The sequence below is a fragment of the Gymnodraco acuticeps genome, unplaced genomic scaffold (assembly GCF_902827175.1).
Source record: "Gymnodraco acuticeps unplaced genomic scaffold, fGymAcu1.1, whole genome shotgun sequence".
Lineage (NCBI taxonomy): Eukaryota > Metazoa > Chordata > Actinopteri > Perciformes > Bathydraconidae > Gymnodraco > Gymnodraco acuticeps.
In genome coordinates this window covers 286,777-303,472 of record NW_022990840.1, presented here as the reverse complement: position 1 = coordinate 303,472, position 16,696 = coordinate 286,777, and the positions used below count along the sequence as shown (strand labels likewise).

Here is a 16,696-nt window from a genome sequence, read left to right as displayed (position 1 = left end):
TGAGTCCGTGTAAAAAAATAATGCATCTCCACAACTTAAAATTCTATCATCATAACTCGTTTTCGGCGTAAATAAAGCCAGAGCACACATTTAAACTTTACCTTTTTGTAGAGGCTGCGGAGGTCTCTGTATTGCCACATGCTGTTCAGGACTTGGGAAGCTGCTTTTACCACTTTAGGACTATATTTGGGAATTCAGCAGAGGAAAAAACACATACAGTATAAAGCTTGACTGTCTTTCATTTTGTTTTTGTGCAATCAGGAGCTATAAAAACATTAGAATGCAGAATAATAAAAACATAAAGCAAGGACACTAAACCAGTAAAGCATATCTCACTGCTATAACAAAGAATGGATAAAGGTGCACAATGAAAATGCATTTTTTTATGTCCTCAAATATGGCACTTAAATTGTACTGAGGCCGAATTGCATTGCTTGATTGAATGATTGGCTAATATTTCATTTTGTGTCCTCCAGGGTTTCACTCAGTTGACTAATGGCTGTGGGTTTAATTGGCTCATATGGCCTTATCAGAGCCTAACAAATTGAATGTATTTCTTCCAGTCATTTTGGGGAATGTTATTATTTTATTTTCGGGTTTGGTTCTTCGAATATTAACATCAATTGGTTTTATCCTATGATTATTCACAGAGCGCAAACACATTTGCCGTCTGCTATACTGCACAACGGCAACACACGTCATATTTAGCCAAAGTTCGGTCCTCGACCAATTTAAAACATGTACATGTTTTAGTAGATAGAAATGTTTGTCAATTTCTGTCAAAGCAGATTTAAAAATGTGCAGTAACTACAAAATGCAGCTAACTTGACAGCTAGCAAATAGCAAAGAAGCTATCAAATGAAAGATAGCTGGTGAGAAAGCAAGATATAGCTTTAGTTAAAGCTATACCAAACATATTTTTTGATAGCTGTTATCTGTAAATGAAAAGTATCACAGTAAATATCCAAAATGAGGTGGTAACTAAATCCTACAATGCCAGAGAGAAGAACCCAGCTAAACTGCTGCTAAAGCTAACTAGCTTAGAAGGCTAGATCTTAGTAGCTGACTTCTTGGTAGTTGACTAGTGGAATTAAGTTACCTTTAAATTAGCCTGTATTTGGGTTGTGTATGGGTATGAAGGTAAACAGACAGATACTAGCCATTTTTCTTTTAGACCTTATTTTCTGCGTTTTGCTGACTCATAGCTCTAAAACAAGTACACATCCTCTCTAACTTTACTGACAACCTCCTCCTACCTCACCTTTCTTTCTTTGCTGCATGATCTCTCTTTCTACCACTGCCACGTTACCTTACAAACCTTTTCTATTCCACTGATTTGCCCAGTGGACTGATTCCATTTTCTACGTTCCCCTTCTGCCATACGTATGTATTTACATACATTTTTGTATTTACATTTATGTAATTTTTGGCTTTTGGCAGGGTTGCCAACTTTGGGTACCTGGCTGGAGTGAGATTTTGATATCATGGGTTTAATTACACATATGCGCACTAAATGACTGCTATCGTGTCAATAGCGGGACCTTAGCATATAGTATAGGATATATATATACGAATACACAATATTGGCCACAGACTATAAAGGGCACAAAGTTTCATTCACTAATGTCAAAGTCAAACACATGTTTGTTTCCACTGTTTTATTGTGTGCATAGGCCTGTCGCAATTCATTGACTTATCGTAGGATAAATAAAAATGAACTCCATAACTTTTTTACCATTAACCATTTACATGAGGATGTGACTAGCAGTTTGAAAGGATGTACTTGAATTATTATGATATATTATCATTATGTCATTGGTCTAAAACGGTGCCGACAATATGATCGTTTATCGCAATAATTTCCGGGAACATTTATCCAACAAAATTAATTATCGTGAGAGGCCTATACATGAAACACACACACACACAAATCTACAGACTTACTCCAAACTGCCAAATATATTAATTAACGCACTCTCACTCTCATATACTCTTTGACTCTATTTTTTCCTAGTAGAACAATAAGCAGCAGATTTTTACTTTTTATAATTTCTACTGGATCTTAGATCTGCGCATGCGCAATACGGGTCGGGGATTGACCAACCGGCTCCCACTGCTCTGCTGTCTGTTAATGTTGTTAAGAGTGGTGGGGGCGGGGAGGGAGCGGATCTACAGCTTGAGCAGCTGTCAACTCAACATTGTAAATAACCAACCAAAAACGATCGCAGGTTCATCTTGTTTTTGGCGTGAGAATAGTTTGGGCAACGTGAGAGCGAGAGTGAAAGCGTGTGTCACACACGCCAGATGCGTGAGAGTTGGCAACCCTGCTTTTGGTGAGGTAGTTATTCTCATTTGCTAGATTGACAGATGAAAATAATTCCCTTTGTTTTCTTTCTAATATAATGCTGTTGTATCTTCTATCAATCTATAAGAAAACTGCCCCATGATGGTATTTCTTGTTCTTCTTCAGGCTAATCCTTTTCTTTTTCTTTACCCCCTTCCACCTGGCATCATCTTTCCATTCGGCTTACTTGTCTCCTTTGCTCCTGGCGACGCCAATGAGCTTCTCTATGCCGCCGGCGTCCCTCAGGGCCTTGGTGTTCTCCATGTTCTTGGTGATAACCTCGTGCAGTGCGCAGCAGATAGCGGTTATGGTGTCATCGGACATGGTCTTTCCCGCCAGGACACTGCTGTTGCTGCTTCCTCCGCCTCCACTGCCGCTAGTGTTGTTGTTGTTGCTGCCTCCGGGCAAACGGTGCACCAGGTCCCTCATGGCATATTTACCTGTGGGCACGGTGGGTAAGACAGGGTGAGTGGGGTTGAGGTAGAAACATTTTGGTTGAAGGATTTGGAGTTGGAGAGGAGTCGACAGGGTGGAAATGGGGATGAAAATACACTTTTTTGAGCATTTCTTATGCTATCTTTGTCCAATATTGTAGTGTTTTTGGCAATACATTTTAGTACAGAAAATAACAGATAAAAAGAATAGAAAAAGGGAAAGGACATTTCTCTGTCCCCCCTACAAAAGGTTAGACGGCTCTCACTCCCGTCGGCTCTCTGCTTTCATTTTTTACTTAAAACTATGGTAGCTTATCCAGCTAAGACTAAGAAAATAACGCCTGGCTTTGGGGCTGTCAGACCATTACGACGACTTGACCACGTGATCTAAAACCGACTGACTACATTTCCCATGACAGCTCAGTACTGCTGTCTGCCAATCTTGTCCACTCTGACTTTTGCCCCTTACTCTGATTGGGGGATCCCCCTGGGTGGTGGGGGCGGGGGCACGTCAAGACCAGCTGACAGTTCACATCCACAGTATATGTATTAAAATCCTGCTGGCGTCAGTAGAATATATACTGCATTATTTTAATGTGTAGGCCTATAAAACACAAACTCGTATCAATTATGATCATGTGCAGAATATACATTTGCAACTTATAATACATACTTTTTTAGCTGTTGCATATGTGCCCTGCTGATGAGAAATATGGTCTTGGTTGCACTCAGTAGAACATTTTGTAATACAGGTTGCACGACAAGAGTATATAGGTTGCAATGCAACAGGGACATTTCTGAACCAAAGACAGGACATGTCTCTGAACACAGTACACCAGTGCATTTTAAAGTGTGGTCTGTAGCATTCTGCAAGGGGGTTCATTATTTCAAATTCATGATATAAAATCTGATTATTTTTTACATTTTTTTCTAATTTCTCAGCTACTATTTAAACTTTTGTTAAGCTTAAATAGAGGCACATTCTAATATTAGACCATGAGTTTGGTTAAATTCTGAAATACACTACAAATTAGCGCTGGGACTAAAGAATATTAATTAAGAATGCAAGGCAATGTAAACATTTCCCAAGTGACAAACATAAGGTGGTCCCGGTATGTTCTCTATCTTGTTCGGGGTCCTTTGCTGAAAAACAATTAAGAACCTCTGCAGTATTCTATGAAGCTAAAACAAGACCATTCATCATAAGCACACCATTTTAGCGATTAAATAAAAACCCAATTCACTTCCAATAATAAGAAATTCATATAAACTGGGTTATGGTGCTATATCTTATTTGTGACATTGCAGCAATAAATCAACTGTTGGCTCACAGCGGACGTATTTGTGGTGGCCCTTTTGATAAACTACTGAAAGCTCTGAGGATGCAACAACTACACAATATGTCGCGTCGCTGGGTAATTTCATCATGTCAACACAATGAGTGAGAGCAGGAAAATGTTTCCCATCAAAATATACATGCTTGCCCTGTGTCACTGCGATATGAAATTGCCATTACAACCTTCATACACAGTAGCTACACATTAGGGGTGTTGAAAATAATCGTTTCTACGATGCATTGCGATGCGGACGTGGACGATTCGGTCTCGATGCAGTGACGGAAGATAATCGGTTATAGCGTAGTAACGTTGCTTCCTGATTTTCCGGCCGTGGCTTTACTATAAAGTTTTTTTTCCCTGTCACTTTAATATCAAATCGGTCGGTGACGCAGAGATCAGGGAACAGACGTGACAGCGGCACAGCAACACCAAACACGGAGCAGTCTGCTTTATCTATGGAGTCAGATTTGGGTCAATATTCTAGCGCGTAAAACAAGCTACTCACGAGCGGGAAATGTGCTTTTACACGCGCATAAAATGACCCTCGCGCGCAGATTAAACCCCCGCGAGCGGCTCTGCGCTCGCTCGCGGGAGTGTCAGCCTCGCGGAGTCTGTCTACGCGCGCGTGAAAAGTTTCTGGCACTTTGGGGCGGAGCCACTGGACTTTGATTGACAGCTGCCAGGAAACCCGGGGTTGCCAGGTTTGATAAATGCCTGAACTACCAAGAGCCGAGGAGTGACAGCTGCAAGATCAGTTGGACGAGATTGAATGGTAAATGTGTCCATAAAAAACTATTATATTCGTAAAGTGTACAGCTAATATATATATATATTAATTAATTTTATATAAAACAATATATTTTTGAGTGGGCTGTATCTGTCGAAAATTGCATATATATATATATATAATATATATAAATTAATTTGATATAAAACAATATATTTTTGAGTGGGCTGTATCTGTCGAAAATTGCTAGCTACTGTCTGATGTACACTCTTAGAAGGGATATGTCAAAAATGACACAACATGTGTTGAATTTCAACACGCCTACAGAGTGTGCTCAGGGACAACACGTGTTGTGTTTATTTATGTGTAAATCATTTTTGTGTAACCAAGATGAACACACTCATTTGTTATTTCTGCACATTTTATGTTATATTTCTTTAACCAGAATTAACATTTGATTGTGTTATATCTGCACATTGTGTGTCAATGACGATTACTGGAAGTACCAGGTGGTGGATATGGTTTTTATTCAAAAAATCGAATGCAAGAATACATTCATTGGACATTTATTTACAAGGATTTCATTAGCACAATATGTCATTAAGAAAACAATTGTTAACATTTAAAAACATTAATATTTTTCTAATTCATCAAATGTTGACAGAATAGATAATTCATAAAATCACACCTAAAAAAACTTTATACCTTGGTTAAAACAAACTTAATCTTCAGCAAACTATTGTTGTAAATGACTTTCAGCTGAGAGAATATAGTGATGAGATTCTTCACAAGGACCACCTTTTCAGTGTTGGATGGATAATTAAGGATACAAATGAATGACAAGTGAGCTATTTATTTTTTATTTTTCAAAAAGAATACAAAAAGTTCTAGCATACAAATATTACAAATGCGTGATAATAAAGCAATTGGTAATAAAGAATGTCCTTTTGTATCAAGCAAATAAAAAAAATATTTTTACAACCAATATATCACTTAAATGCAACAATTATATATACACACATTTCACATTCATATACCTACAATGCCTCTCCACCAAGTCAGAGATGCAAACTTTGACAAGTTTAAGCCTGGTCTTCTCCGTAAGAATGCCATTAGTTTGCAGTTCGTCAAATACTTCTGGAATTTTCTTCTTCAGTTATAGGCCATTCAGAAGAACTGTAAAACGATTCCATACATGGGCACACAGCATAGCTGTTAAGGATCCGAAATATTTTTACTTAGCTTATAAATGTAGGCTAGGTGTATGGGGGTTATTCCCTATCTTTATTCAAGAGCGTGGTATTTAAATTTGAGAGCATACTTTATGTATTTATTTCCCTCAAACCCTGTCCTCGCACTCAAATAGTGCCTGCTTGCACTTAGATTTGCTCTGCTTGTGCTCAAACTGTACGCTTGCACTCAGATATATTGCTGTTTACAGATTTTTTCTGCTCTCAGATTTATTCTGTGCGCGCTCGAAACTTTTGTGCAACAACCTGTCAAAATCCCTCAACCAATAGGAGGCCAGGTGTCCTTGCGGATGCGTTCGCTTGACTTATTACAGCGTCCCGTGAGGGCGGTTACTCTTTGGTTTATAAACTCCCGCCCTCCACGGCTTTATAACATAGCATGTACTTCACTTGTTTGATTTACAACTTTTTTTTGGGGGGGGGGGAGCACAGTTAGTATATATATATATACCAGCACCTTACATAATAGCTACGTTCAGTGGCGTACTGGGACTAAAAATCAGCCCGGGAATCTCGACCGGCCCTCGTTATCGCTAGTAAATTGTCAACGGGGGAAGGGGGGATTGCTAGTGAATTTTCTGACCGGCCCACTTCTTCCTCCAGACTGTTGTTCTGCTCCAGCACTGTTGTGCTACGGCTTGGTTCGGCCCGACGCGAAGCGGAGTGTCGACAACCCCATATTGTATAGATATTCGTATATCACGGCCTGAAGTGAGCTATTGCATTTATAAAACGGTTACCACGTGTGGCTGGCAATGTGAAAGAAAAATACACACTCCAATTTAAATAGTTTTTATTATTAAATAATGATGTTCAAAATAAAATAGTCCCTCCGTTGCCTTCTGCACAGAACATAGTGCGAGGTGGTTGCTATGCAACAACAATAACAGCTAGAGAACATATTAGACGTCGTTTAGGTGCTTTTTTTTCTGGAGATAGGCACTTCTCAATCCACTCCTCCATAGTAAGGCCACCCCGGAGGTCGAAGTTAACCTTAAATGTTTCCATCTTAAGCTTTGTTAGTTAGCCTAGTTCACGGGTGGGGAACCTCCGGCCTCCGGGCCGTATACGGCCCGCGAGACAATTTTGTACGGCCCTCGAGGTAATTTATAAACACACGCAAAAAATAACAAAATTTAAGAAATCTAGACTGCAAAAAAATTAAACAAGCGAGTTCCTGTTTTTCCTGGCCAAGGTCAGGGTCCTTGAACACAACACGAGCCTAACGTGTCAACACGTTAGGCTCAGAACGCTGCTCTGGCACTTCAGAAACTGCAGTACCGATAAGGAGCCGTACACATGCCGCAGTTTTTGCGTGACTGTGTCTTTAGTTGAAAGCCCAGTGGCGATCTGTTCATCTGTCATACTGATCATACAGTCAATAACTTTGTTGTTATAAGCATCTGGTTAGCTAGCTATGCTAACGAATATAAAAAGCTTTTTCTACAACCAGTGAGGTAAAGGCACATCTTTATATGAGCAGCATTATAGTTATATAAAAAATAAGAGAATAAAGTAAACAGGTATAAAATACTATATGACAGTAAAACAAGTTGTTATTAATAAAGAAGAATACAGTTTGAAAGTGATTTGTAAAATATCCATAAAGAAAAATTAATCTGCTTCCAGTTGTGTTTCATATGGGTGTTGAGAGATGTATCCATAGATCTCCTAGTGTTGCTCTCAAAGTGCACCAGATTGTTGCTTTTAACTTCAACATTTAAAAAAAAATCTTCCATAGGGAGCATGCCCCCCGGACCCCCCTAGAGAAGGTTAGGTCCCCCCCCCCACACACACTTAAATCATGTTCACATGGATAGGAAACTAAATACATTTGCACACATCTTGTGTCAATATCTTTCTGTTTTGGTGGTCACGCCACACCGTGCACGTGCATGCATACACGAGTCATGGTGAGATATTTGGATTAAGAGGTTGCTTTTTCTTTGCACAGCATGAAATGAATGGGCTGTGATTTTAGTTTTTTTAAGCAGAGGTCAATAATTTGTACGGCCCTCTGAGGATATTGTAAAAATTGAAATGGCCCTTGAGAGGAAAAAGGTTCCCCACCCCTGGCCTAGTTAGTTAGTTTCATAACGGACGTAATGTAACAGTTCTAACGGTTCTCAGACGCGGAGGGATACTGATTTGTGAAAAGTAACTACAATTATACCCGGGATATACGCTCATTATATCACGGCTAAGAAACATCAGATTGCTTGATTTGACTTGTCCGTTTTATAAACATATATACTAACTGTGCTTACCCCCCCCCACAAAAAAAAAGAGTTGTACAGCGAAGTGAAGTACATGTTATGTTATAAAGCCGTGGAGGGCGGGAGTTTATAAACCAAAGAGTAACCGCCCTTACGGGACGCTGTAATAAGTCAAGCGAACGCACCCGCAAGGACACCTGGCCTCCTATTGGTTGAGGGATTTTGACAGGATTGTTGCACAAAAGTTTCGAGCGCGCACAGAATAAAACTGAGAGCAGAACAAATCTGTAAGCAGCAATATATCTGAGTGCAAGCGTACAGTTTGAGCACAAGCAGAGCACATCTAAGTGCAAGCAGGCACTATTTGAATGTGAGGACAAGGTTTGAGGGAAATAAATACATAAAGTATGCTCTCAAATTTAAATACCACGCTCTTGAATAAAGATAGGGAATAACCCCCATATAGGTGCGTACAGCAGACAGTAGCTAGCAGTTTTCGACGGATACAGCCCACTCAAAAATACAACTTTACCATTCAATCTCGTCCAACTGATTTTGCTTCCGTCACTCCTCGGCTCTTGATAGTTCAGGCATTTATCAAACCTGGCAACCCCGGGTTTCCTGGCAGCTGTCAATCAAAGTCCAGTGGCTCCGCCCCAAAGTGCCAGAAACTTTTCACGCGCGCGTAGACAGACTCCGCGAGGCTGACACTCCCGCGAGCGAGCAAGAGGGCTGTCTCTCTCGCGAGCGAGCGCAGAGCCGCTCGCGGGGGTTTAATCTGCGCGCGAGGGTCATTTTATGCGCGTGTAAAAGCACATGTTCCGCTCGTGAGTAGCTTGTTTTACGCGCTAGAATATTGACCCAAATCTGACTCCATATATCCACCAACACAAGAACACCAGTCCAGAACCAACAGCAGAAGGACCCGCTCTGAATCACTCCGCGTCGCTGCGGCACAGGGATTTATGTTTTTCAAAAATAATCGCGTTACAATCATGTCAGGTTTTTGGTGGATTTAATTAAATCTTGGATTGCAAAGTATGAATGTCCTCTAGCAATTTTCAGACGATATATACGTGTGTAAAGTTTGTGAAGGCAGGAGGAAAAAAGCTTCCGCGATCACCGTCTCCTCTGTTCCTCCAAACCCCGCCCCCTCCCTGAAAATAATGAGTGACAGGCTGATAGTGACCCGATAGAAACTTTATTATTCACTTAATCACTGAGATATAATGAAGCTAATTTAATCTCATACATTCATGGGATTTATGCAACAGTAAGACAGATAATGTAAGTGTGCACCCACATGCAGTATTTTAGTTGTTATATGCTGTTGTAAATACTCCTGTTGTCTGCTGTGTTCAGACTCAAGTCCTGTGTGTGATGCCACATTCAGTGTCAAAGTGTCCTTTTTTTAACAGAAGACTGTTACTAGAAGCTGCAGCTAGACTGCAGAAGCATTATTTTTTTGTTTTTGAGGATGGAACAACTTCACACACAGATATAGGGAGACTAGACCTATATAATTCATTTATTTTGGTTTATAAATGAATGTCAAGACATTTATGTTATTGATTTCTGAAGCACTTTCTAAATAATAAAAAGAGAGTTCATATGTATTTACTGCATGTATGCATTGATGAAAAATAAGCCATGTGCAGTAATATAGAAAATTGAGGATGCAACGCATTGGTATGAATCGTGATGCATTGGGATATCGAATTGAATCGAATCGTTGACAGGATAATCGTAATCGAATCGTGAGACCAGTGAAGATGCACAGCCCTAGTACACATGAATGGCTGCAGTCACAAACTAGACCACACACACAGACAACCTCAGCTCAGAGCCTCAAGCATCAGACAGAGCAAGAGGAGGGAGGCATGCGGTTGTTGCTATGGGGACCAGCAGGAAGACAGTGTTCATTACAGACATCACTTGGTTTCAAAAGGAAAATTAAGCTTCAAACAATCAGTCAAAAGAAAACTACCACAGTCTTGAATAGAGGTAATATGGGGATACATTTAGAGAAATACTATACAGTACAATTTGTGTCTTCAATTTTAAATATAAGACCATTCCTAACAGCAATAACCCTCTACACAATTGACATTTAACAGCAGCCATGTTAAAAAAGACACTAAACACGTCTACTTACATAACCGATTATCATATGCATTATTTAAGCGAGTGAATAGTTCTGCAAGTGGGTCAAGATAACTGCACTTGTTTTCAGTGCCATTATCTTCAATTCACTCAACTCCTGAATAAAGATGGCTTGCTTTGGAAATGTTGCATTCTCCCAATAACAGACTATTTTCCATGTCACATTATTCCAGACTCTGTGTTTTCCCTTCACTCTGTCTATGCTGTGAATGGGCCACTCACCGATGAGCTCCTTGTTCCTGACGTCCAGAGCCATGTTTCTCAGCGCGGTGGCCACGGCACACACCACCCGGTCGTTGTCTATCCTCAGTAACTCCACCAGGATAGGGAGGCCCTTCTCCTTACGCACCGCAGCCCGGATATACACCGACCACTGGGTAGGAGAGAGGGAAGAGAGGGTTAGAGGTGGACGAAGAGAGGTTTGATATTTTTGCTTTTGTCTTCCCTTTTTGCTTATTTCTAGTGTACTTGGATTTGTTCTCTTGAATGAACGGTGTTGATGTTTTTAAATGTTTTTTGTTTGGTACCTTTCTATACCCTACAGTAGATGTGGGTTGGGTATGTCCTCAGTTTGAAGAAATAGACAGTAATCTTGCAATAACCAAAACAAACTAACACATTTGGGCAGCAACTTGTGTTTACCAAAAGGTTAAACTGTCAATGGAGACTGGTTTTAGGAGAGCACAGATAACGGCTTAAGTTACCTGTTGGAAAGTGATGTCTGACAGCAAGGTGCTGTGGTAAAAATAAGCTAAATATACAGGCACTTAAACTGATATTGTTTAGGTGGCTAACATAGTGACAGACTGCAATCTACTCCTACGAAATATTAGACCTATCCCTTTAAGGGATAAAACCATATGAATGGCTGACAAATCCTCAACGTAATGTTCACTTGCTTGGGACATTCAGACTACTCGTTGCCTTCTTTAGAAAATTCAGTTCAGTGGTTTTGGAGAGGATTTACTTTTTACTCTGGAACACCCAAGGTGATACCCTTTATGTAAAACTGGTGGTACTGTATCCACTAGCATTTTCTATTTCACAAGAAAATGCATTCTTCAAGTGCAGGATTACTGTTAGAATCTGCCCAAAGCTTGATGAGCCAAAGGGTTGTGTGTTAAGATACTGATTGTAATTTAACAATCAATGAGGTAAGAAAACAACCTTTGAAATCTAGTAGTAATCAAACACTCCCCTGTAATTTATGTCATTATCTGGATATTACTTTTTAAGGTCATACATTTGTTGATTACAGAGGGTGATGTACCAAATGTTTACTCATAAAGGGCCAGTATATAAGGTGTGCTATCTCAAAGCACAAAATGGCCAGAATATGGGGGCTGTTGAAGAGATTTCAAATTGTTCAGAACACTTTGGCACCCAATGGCATTTCCCTAGACTTCTGCAGATGCCCTTTAGTATCACAGTGGTGTAGGCAAAGACCCTACCTTCCAGCTGCCAGCAGCCAGGTTCTGCAGAGCCCCAGCTGCTCCCTCCAGGGTGTCTGGGTTTGAGCACTCAGACAGCAGCGTGAGGTAGGGCTTCACGATGGTGGGGTGCCATAACATCTGGATGCCTTTCGGGGGCTCCGCCAAGTCTGGAAATGGGCCGACGCCATCCCACTACGGAAGATGAGACAGTATTCAGAATAGAAAATAGAAAAATAATTTGAAATTCTCTGTGAGACGCAGGGTTTGACAATGCCAGCATGGACCCCATGGCAAGAACAAGGGATGAGAACGAGAGAGGGAAGATTTGCTCATTATAAACAATGATATGGATCGCGTAGCTTTCATCTAATGGCATTTACGGCCCGTCTACACTACAGGCGTCAAAACATGCTTTCAACGCTTCGCCCATTCATTTGAATGGGGTGACGTAGGATATTTTCAAACTTCGCCGAACTGCATTGTGGGTAGCATGGCAAGGCGTTGCAAGCATCGCGAGCGTCTATCGGCGTCAAAAGTTGAACAATGTTCAACTTTTGAGGCTCGATGCTTGCTCGAAGCTGGCGTCAGCCAATGAAATCCCGTTTATGCAAATCTGCCAGTACAAGCGCTAGCCAATCAAACCGTGTGTATGCTGGGAGAGACTATGCAGGTAATTTCCTCATATTCAAAAAAATGGAGGGAAAATTCATTATAGCGGTAGTGAATCACCCGGTGCTGTATGATCAGTCTCTGTTCATCTACCGGGATACAAACTGGAGGAGCGAGGCATGGAGGGAGGTGGCAGAGACAGTGGGTGAAACTGGTAGGTTTTCGCCTGTTTGGGGATTTTATATCCAGTTTACTTCGTTTTAACATTGCTATTGCTTTGTATGTCGGGGGCGGGAGATTCATGTGATTGGTTGTTGGTCGCGTTGCTCGCAAAAAATCGCCAAGCTTCAGACACGCCCAGCTTCAAGCTTTTTCGACGCCTGTAGTGTCGACGGGCCGTTAGTATTTCTGTCTTCTCCCTTATTGAAATCTGAAATGTCTTCTGCTTTTTTTAAATGCATGCACTCAAATGCTGTATACAAAAAAAACTGTGCCTGACATGTGTTAATGAGAGGTGCAAGGACAAAATAATTTGCAGCAAAAGGTGACACTTTATTTTGAATAGGTATATAATAGTTTACGGGACAATTTATGAACATACTTACCTGTTATAAGAATAATTTAGCTGAATTGAATGTGAACTAATAAGATATAAATAAGTGACAAAATGTTGAAAGCGGACCATTCAAATCAATTGTTACCAAAAATAACCATTATTCGCTGCCCCACTTGTTTTCTGAAATGAAAAAGGTCAGCACTAGCTGTTCTTTCAAAACCTTACTAAAACAGGTAAAAGTGTGTGAGCATTATCAGCATAATGCACTTAAAGTCCTCATGGTGCAGATAAATGGTCTGTGTCAGTGTTGTACAAATATATAAGATGTTTTGGAAATTATGTTACTGTTGCTTTTTGGGGTTTTACCTTATAGTGTGTAATGCCGGTTTCTGTGCATGTAAATGGTCTGCAAAGGCTAAAATCCCGCCCGAAATGCCACGATTGGACTCAGGTGACATCACTATGTAACACTCGCGCTACTGTTGGCTAGCACTCCAACACATTGTACGTGATAACGGGCTAAGCAAGGTGTCTAAGCTGTTGACCAATCACAACAGAGCCGGCCAGCTAATCAATCAGAGCCGACTGGTCTCTGGTTTCAGACAGAGGGTGAAAAGAGGTGGTATGAGAAAAATAAAGAGCTTTTTGAACATTAAAGCATGTAAACAGTAGACATGTTTCTCTCAAAACAAAGAGGAACCCTTAATGCTTCAGTTTAACAGAAACCTTCAAAACCAACACATCTGGAGATGCACAGTTTTAACTCGACAAGGAGGACAAACAAAGCTGTGATAAAAAAATATATTGGAGAAAAAAAGGAACAATATCTTTCACAGATTTTTTTAATAGAAGTATAGCAGAGAATGCAAATACTTAAGTAAAGCACAAGTAATCTAAACTTCTACTTGAGTATAGTTCCACCAAGGCTTATATTGTCTGTTGTTGTTCCTTCTTTGTCTGAATCTCATTTAAGCTGATTTATAATTAATAATATTAGGATGTTCTAGGCTTCCTACTGTCATTTTATATCATCAATCCTCACATTTGTTTTGTAGAAAACAAAATGTTCCTCCTTCCATTTGCAATGACGTAATCTCACACGACATCTGATAAGGCTCGCTGCCAACAGACTGCAATGCTGTCTGCCTTCACTTTCCTTTTGTCTTTGACCTTATTATTCCACTACTTCCTCTTCCCCCCTCTCTCCTCTCTCATCCTTTTGTATCTTCTAGCCCCCCTGTTAACCCTAGCTTCCTTCACTCTCTCCTCTCTATATCTCTCCTCCCTACCGACGTATCCTTTCCTCCTCTCCTCACCCCTCATCTCCTCTGTAATTACTCTACAGTTGATAGAGTTTCGCCCTCTCCAACAAGCTCCCCGATCGCTACTTCATGGTAATCACCCACAGCTGCACTGGAGTGGAGACAGACAGATAGAGGGAATGGATGGGGGGGAGGTTTTGATGTGTCCCTTTACAATCTGATCCCTGGTTAGTTGTAAGATCTTCCTGGTTCTGCCTTGATGTGAACAAATGTGTTAAGGGTTTACTTGGCAAATGGTAGTTAAAGGTCTAACATATTAAGTAAATCAAAAATGCCATTTTTCTGTATTTTCTAAAAAAGGAAAGAGAGGGGAAAAACATGCAGGGCTAATGAGCAATTTACCCACCCTGTACCACCGGAAGTGTTGGGTTTTCAATCCCAGCAGCTTCAGTAGAAGTCTTAAAGACGTCTTCCACTCAACCAGAATGTGATGCTGATTGCTAATTAGCATGACAAGAGGCATGCCTTGGAGCCTGCTCCAAGGCATGCCGTTTGGTTTCTGCCAACTACACATCTAAAAAGAGCAATCATTTTGTATCTAACCGGAGAAAGAAACTCTTCCTGTTGGCAGCAGATGGACAGACCAAGGAAATCCAGAGCGAAATAGTAAAAATATATAGTTTTTTGTCTGAAAAATTGGTAGTCAATGCATGGAAAGCTAAAATAGCTATTTTCCCAATGTTTGAGAACCGTATAGCATGTGTTGATGGGTTAGGGTTATATTGCATAGAAGCAGGGGGTGGAAATCTAAAGTGTAAAAATACTCGTACAAATTAAAGTCCAGCATGAAAAAGGTATCTTAAGTAAAAGTACGATTTATAAGTTTATGAAACATACTTATAGTACTCTTTATGCAGAATGGCCCGATTCACAATAAAATGTCAGGTATTACTGGATAATACTTTTTATTTCCTAATAATGCGTTCATTCATTTAATGTTTAAGTTGGCAAAGGTGGAGCTATATTTTACAACTAAAATAAGTATACTTAATAAAACGTCATTTATAAGTGGATTTATATGTTGGATTACAAATCTGAATCTTAAATCTAGTAATTGGGAAAAATACTCAAGATGGCGGTTATATTCCACCTCAACATAGGACAACACAAAAAGTACAAAGACTATAAGATGCATATTAGTATCACATCATCAAACTCTTCTGTTGCTATGAATCACGTTATATTAGATACGTGACCCTAAATAATTCAGGTGGTAGGCGAAGATCACGTGGAAAAACAAACTCAAACATCATGAATATCAAAGAAATCTGTGGTGCATTCATAAATATTCATCGTGTGAAGTGAACTAAGGGTGAATTGAGCAAATGTTACCGAACCAGAAACAGCAACGAGCTGCATTACAAAAGGAGATAGTGAATACTGAAACATATAATGGTAGGGTTATTGTCTTAAGATGACAACCTCTCTCTGTACAGCTGTTATTTTGCCTTTTTGTTTAACTTTAATTATCCCGGTGTTGACATCTGACAGCGAGTAACCAAGCAATTAAGTCACGGCTTTAAATAAACAAGAGAAAATTCCTCATGCATTATGTACTCTGTATGTAAATGTAGATTTGTATGTGGGCATTACAATTCTATAAGGGAATGTATTAGTGTGATGTACGAGGGAAAGTAAAAGCAAGCAGCAGGATACTAGAGAGCCAAGAACTACAAAGACTTTAAAAGACATACTGTTACATCCCGTAAGAGAGGCAATAACTTTATACCACGTTTATTCAGGCTCCAAAGCATAGTTAATTTCACTCCTATGAGTCATTGGTGTAAAGAATGAGAATGAAGAGACATCCTTAAACACTAACTGTGATGCTATCACTAAAGGCAAAAGATAAGACTTATATGTACTTATAAAACATTTCTAATAATAATAATCTCTCTTTATTATTGTCCCCTTACTCATACTCACCTTCATTTCATCTTTAACCTGTGTTTTTCATCAAATAATGATAATCTTATGTGAATAGAATTAGATTAAAATGACAGAATTGTTGTTTTTTTGCTCGAGATTGACTGAAGTGTTCAATATAAATTGAGTGTTTGTGTGTGTGTGTGTGTCCAGACACAGCCCATTAGCATGCCTGGATACTCATTATAGGAATTATTAGACTTTTGATAGGCATTAAAACACGATGAATCCACCATATTAATATTATTCACCACCATAATCTATCATATAACTGCATGGATTTGCCCCCTGCCCCCCAAGAAACCCAACCTGAAGCGGCTCACCATTCTAAAGGATATGAAGTAAAGCTAATAATATGTTGGTGGTTCCTCGGTGCAGG

The 16,696-nt window shown here is 39.9% G+C and overlaps 1 protein-coding gene across 4 annotated transcripts in view; it reads right to left on the bottom strand.

The window, feature by feature from the left end:
• ctnnd2b (catenin (cadherin-associated protein), delta 2b) overlaps window positions 1–16,696 on the bottom strand; it is a 212,907-nt gene that overhangs the window by 6,110 nt on the left and 190,101 nt on the right. For all 4 annotated transcript variants that reach the window (XM_034233094.1, XM_034233095.1, XM_034233096.1 and 1 more), the window contains 4 exons: window positions 11,923–12,096; window positions 10,694–10,844; window positions 2,532–2,784; window positions 102–195 (listed from right to left, as the gene is read on the bottom strand). In XM_034233094.1, coding sequence (XP_034088985.1) covers window positions 102–195; window positions 2,532–2,784; window positions 10,694–10,844; window positions 11,923–12,096 — 672 coding nt within the window. The remainder of the gene's footprint in view (window positions 1–101; window positions 196–2,531; window positions 2,785–10,693; window positions 10,845–11,922; window positions 12,097–16,696) is intronic.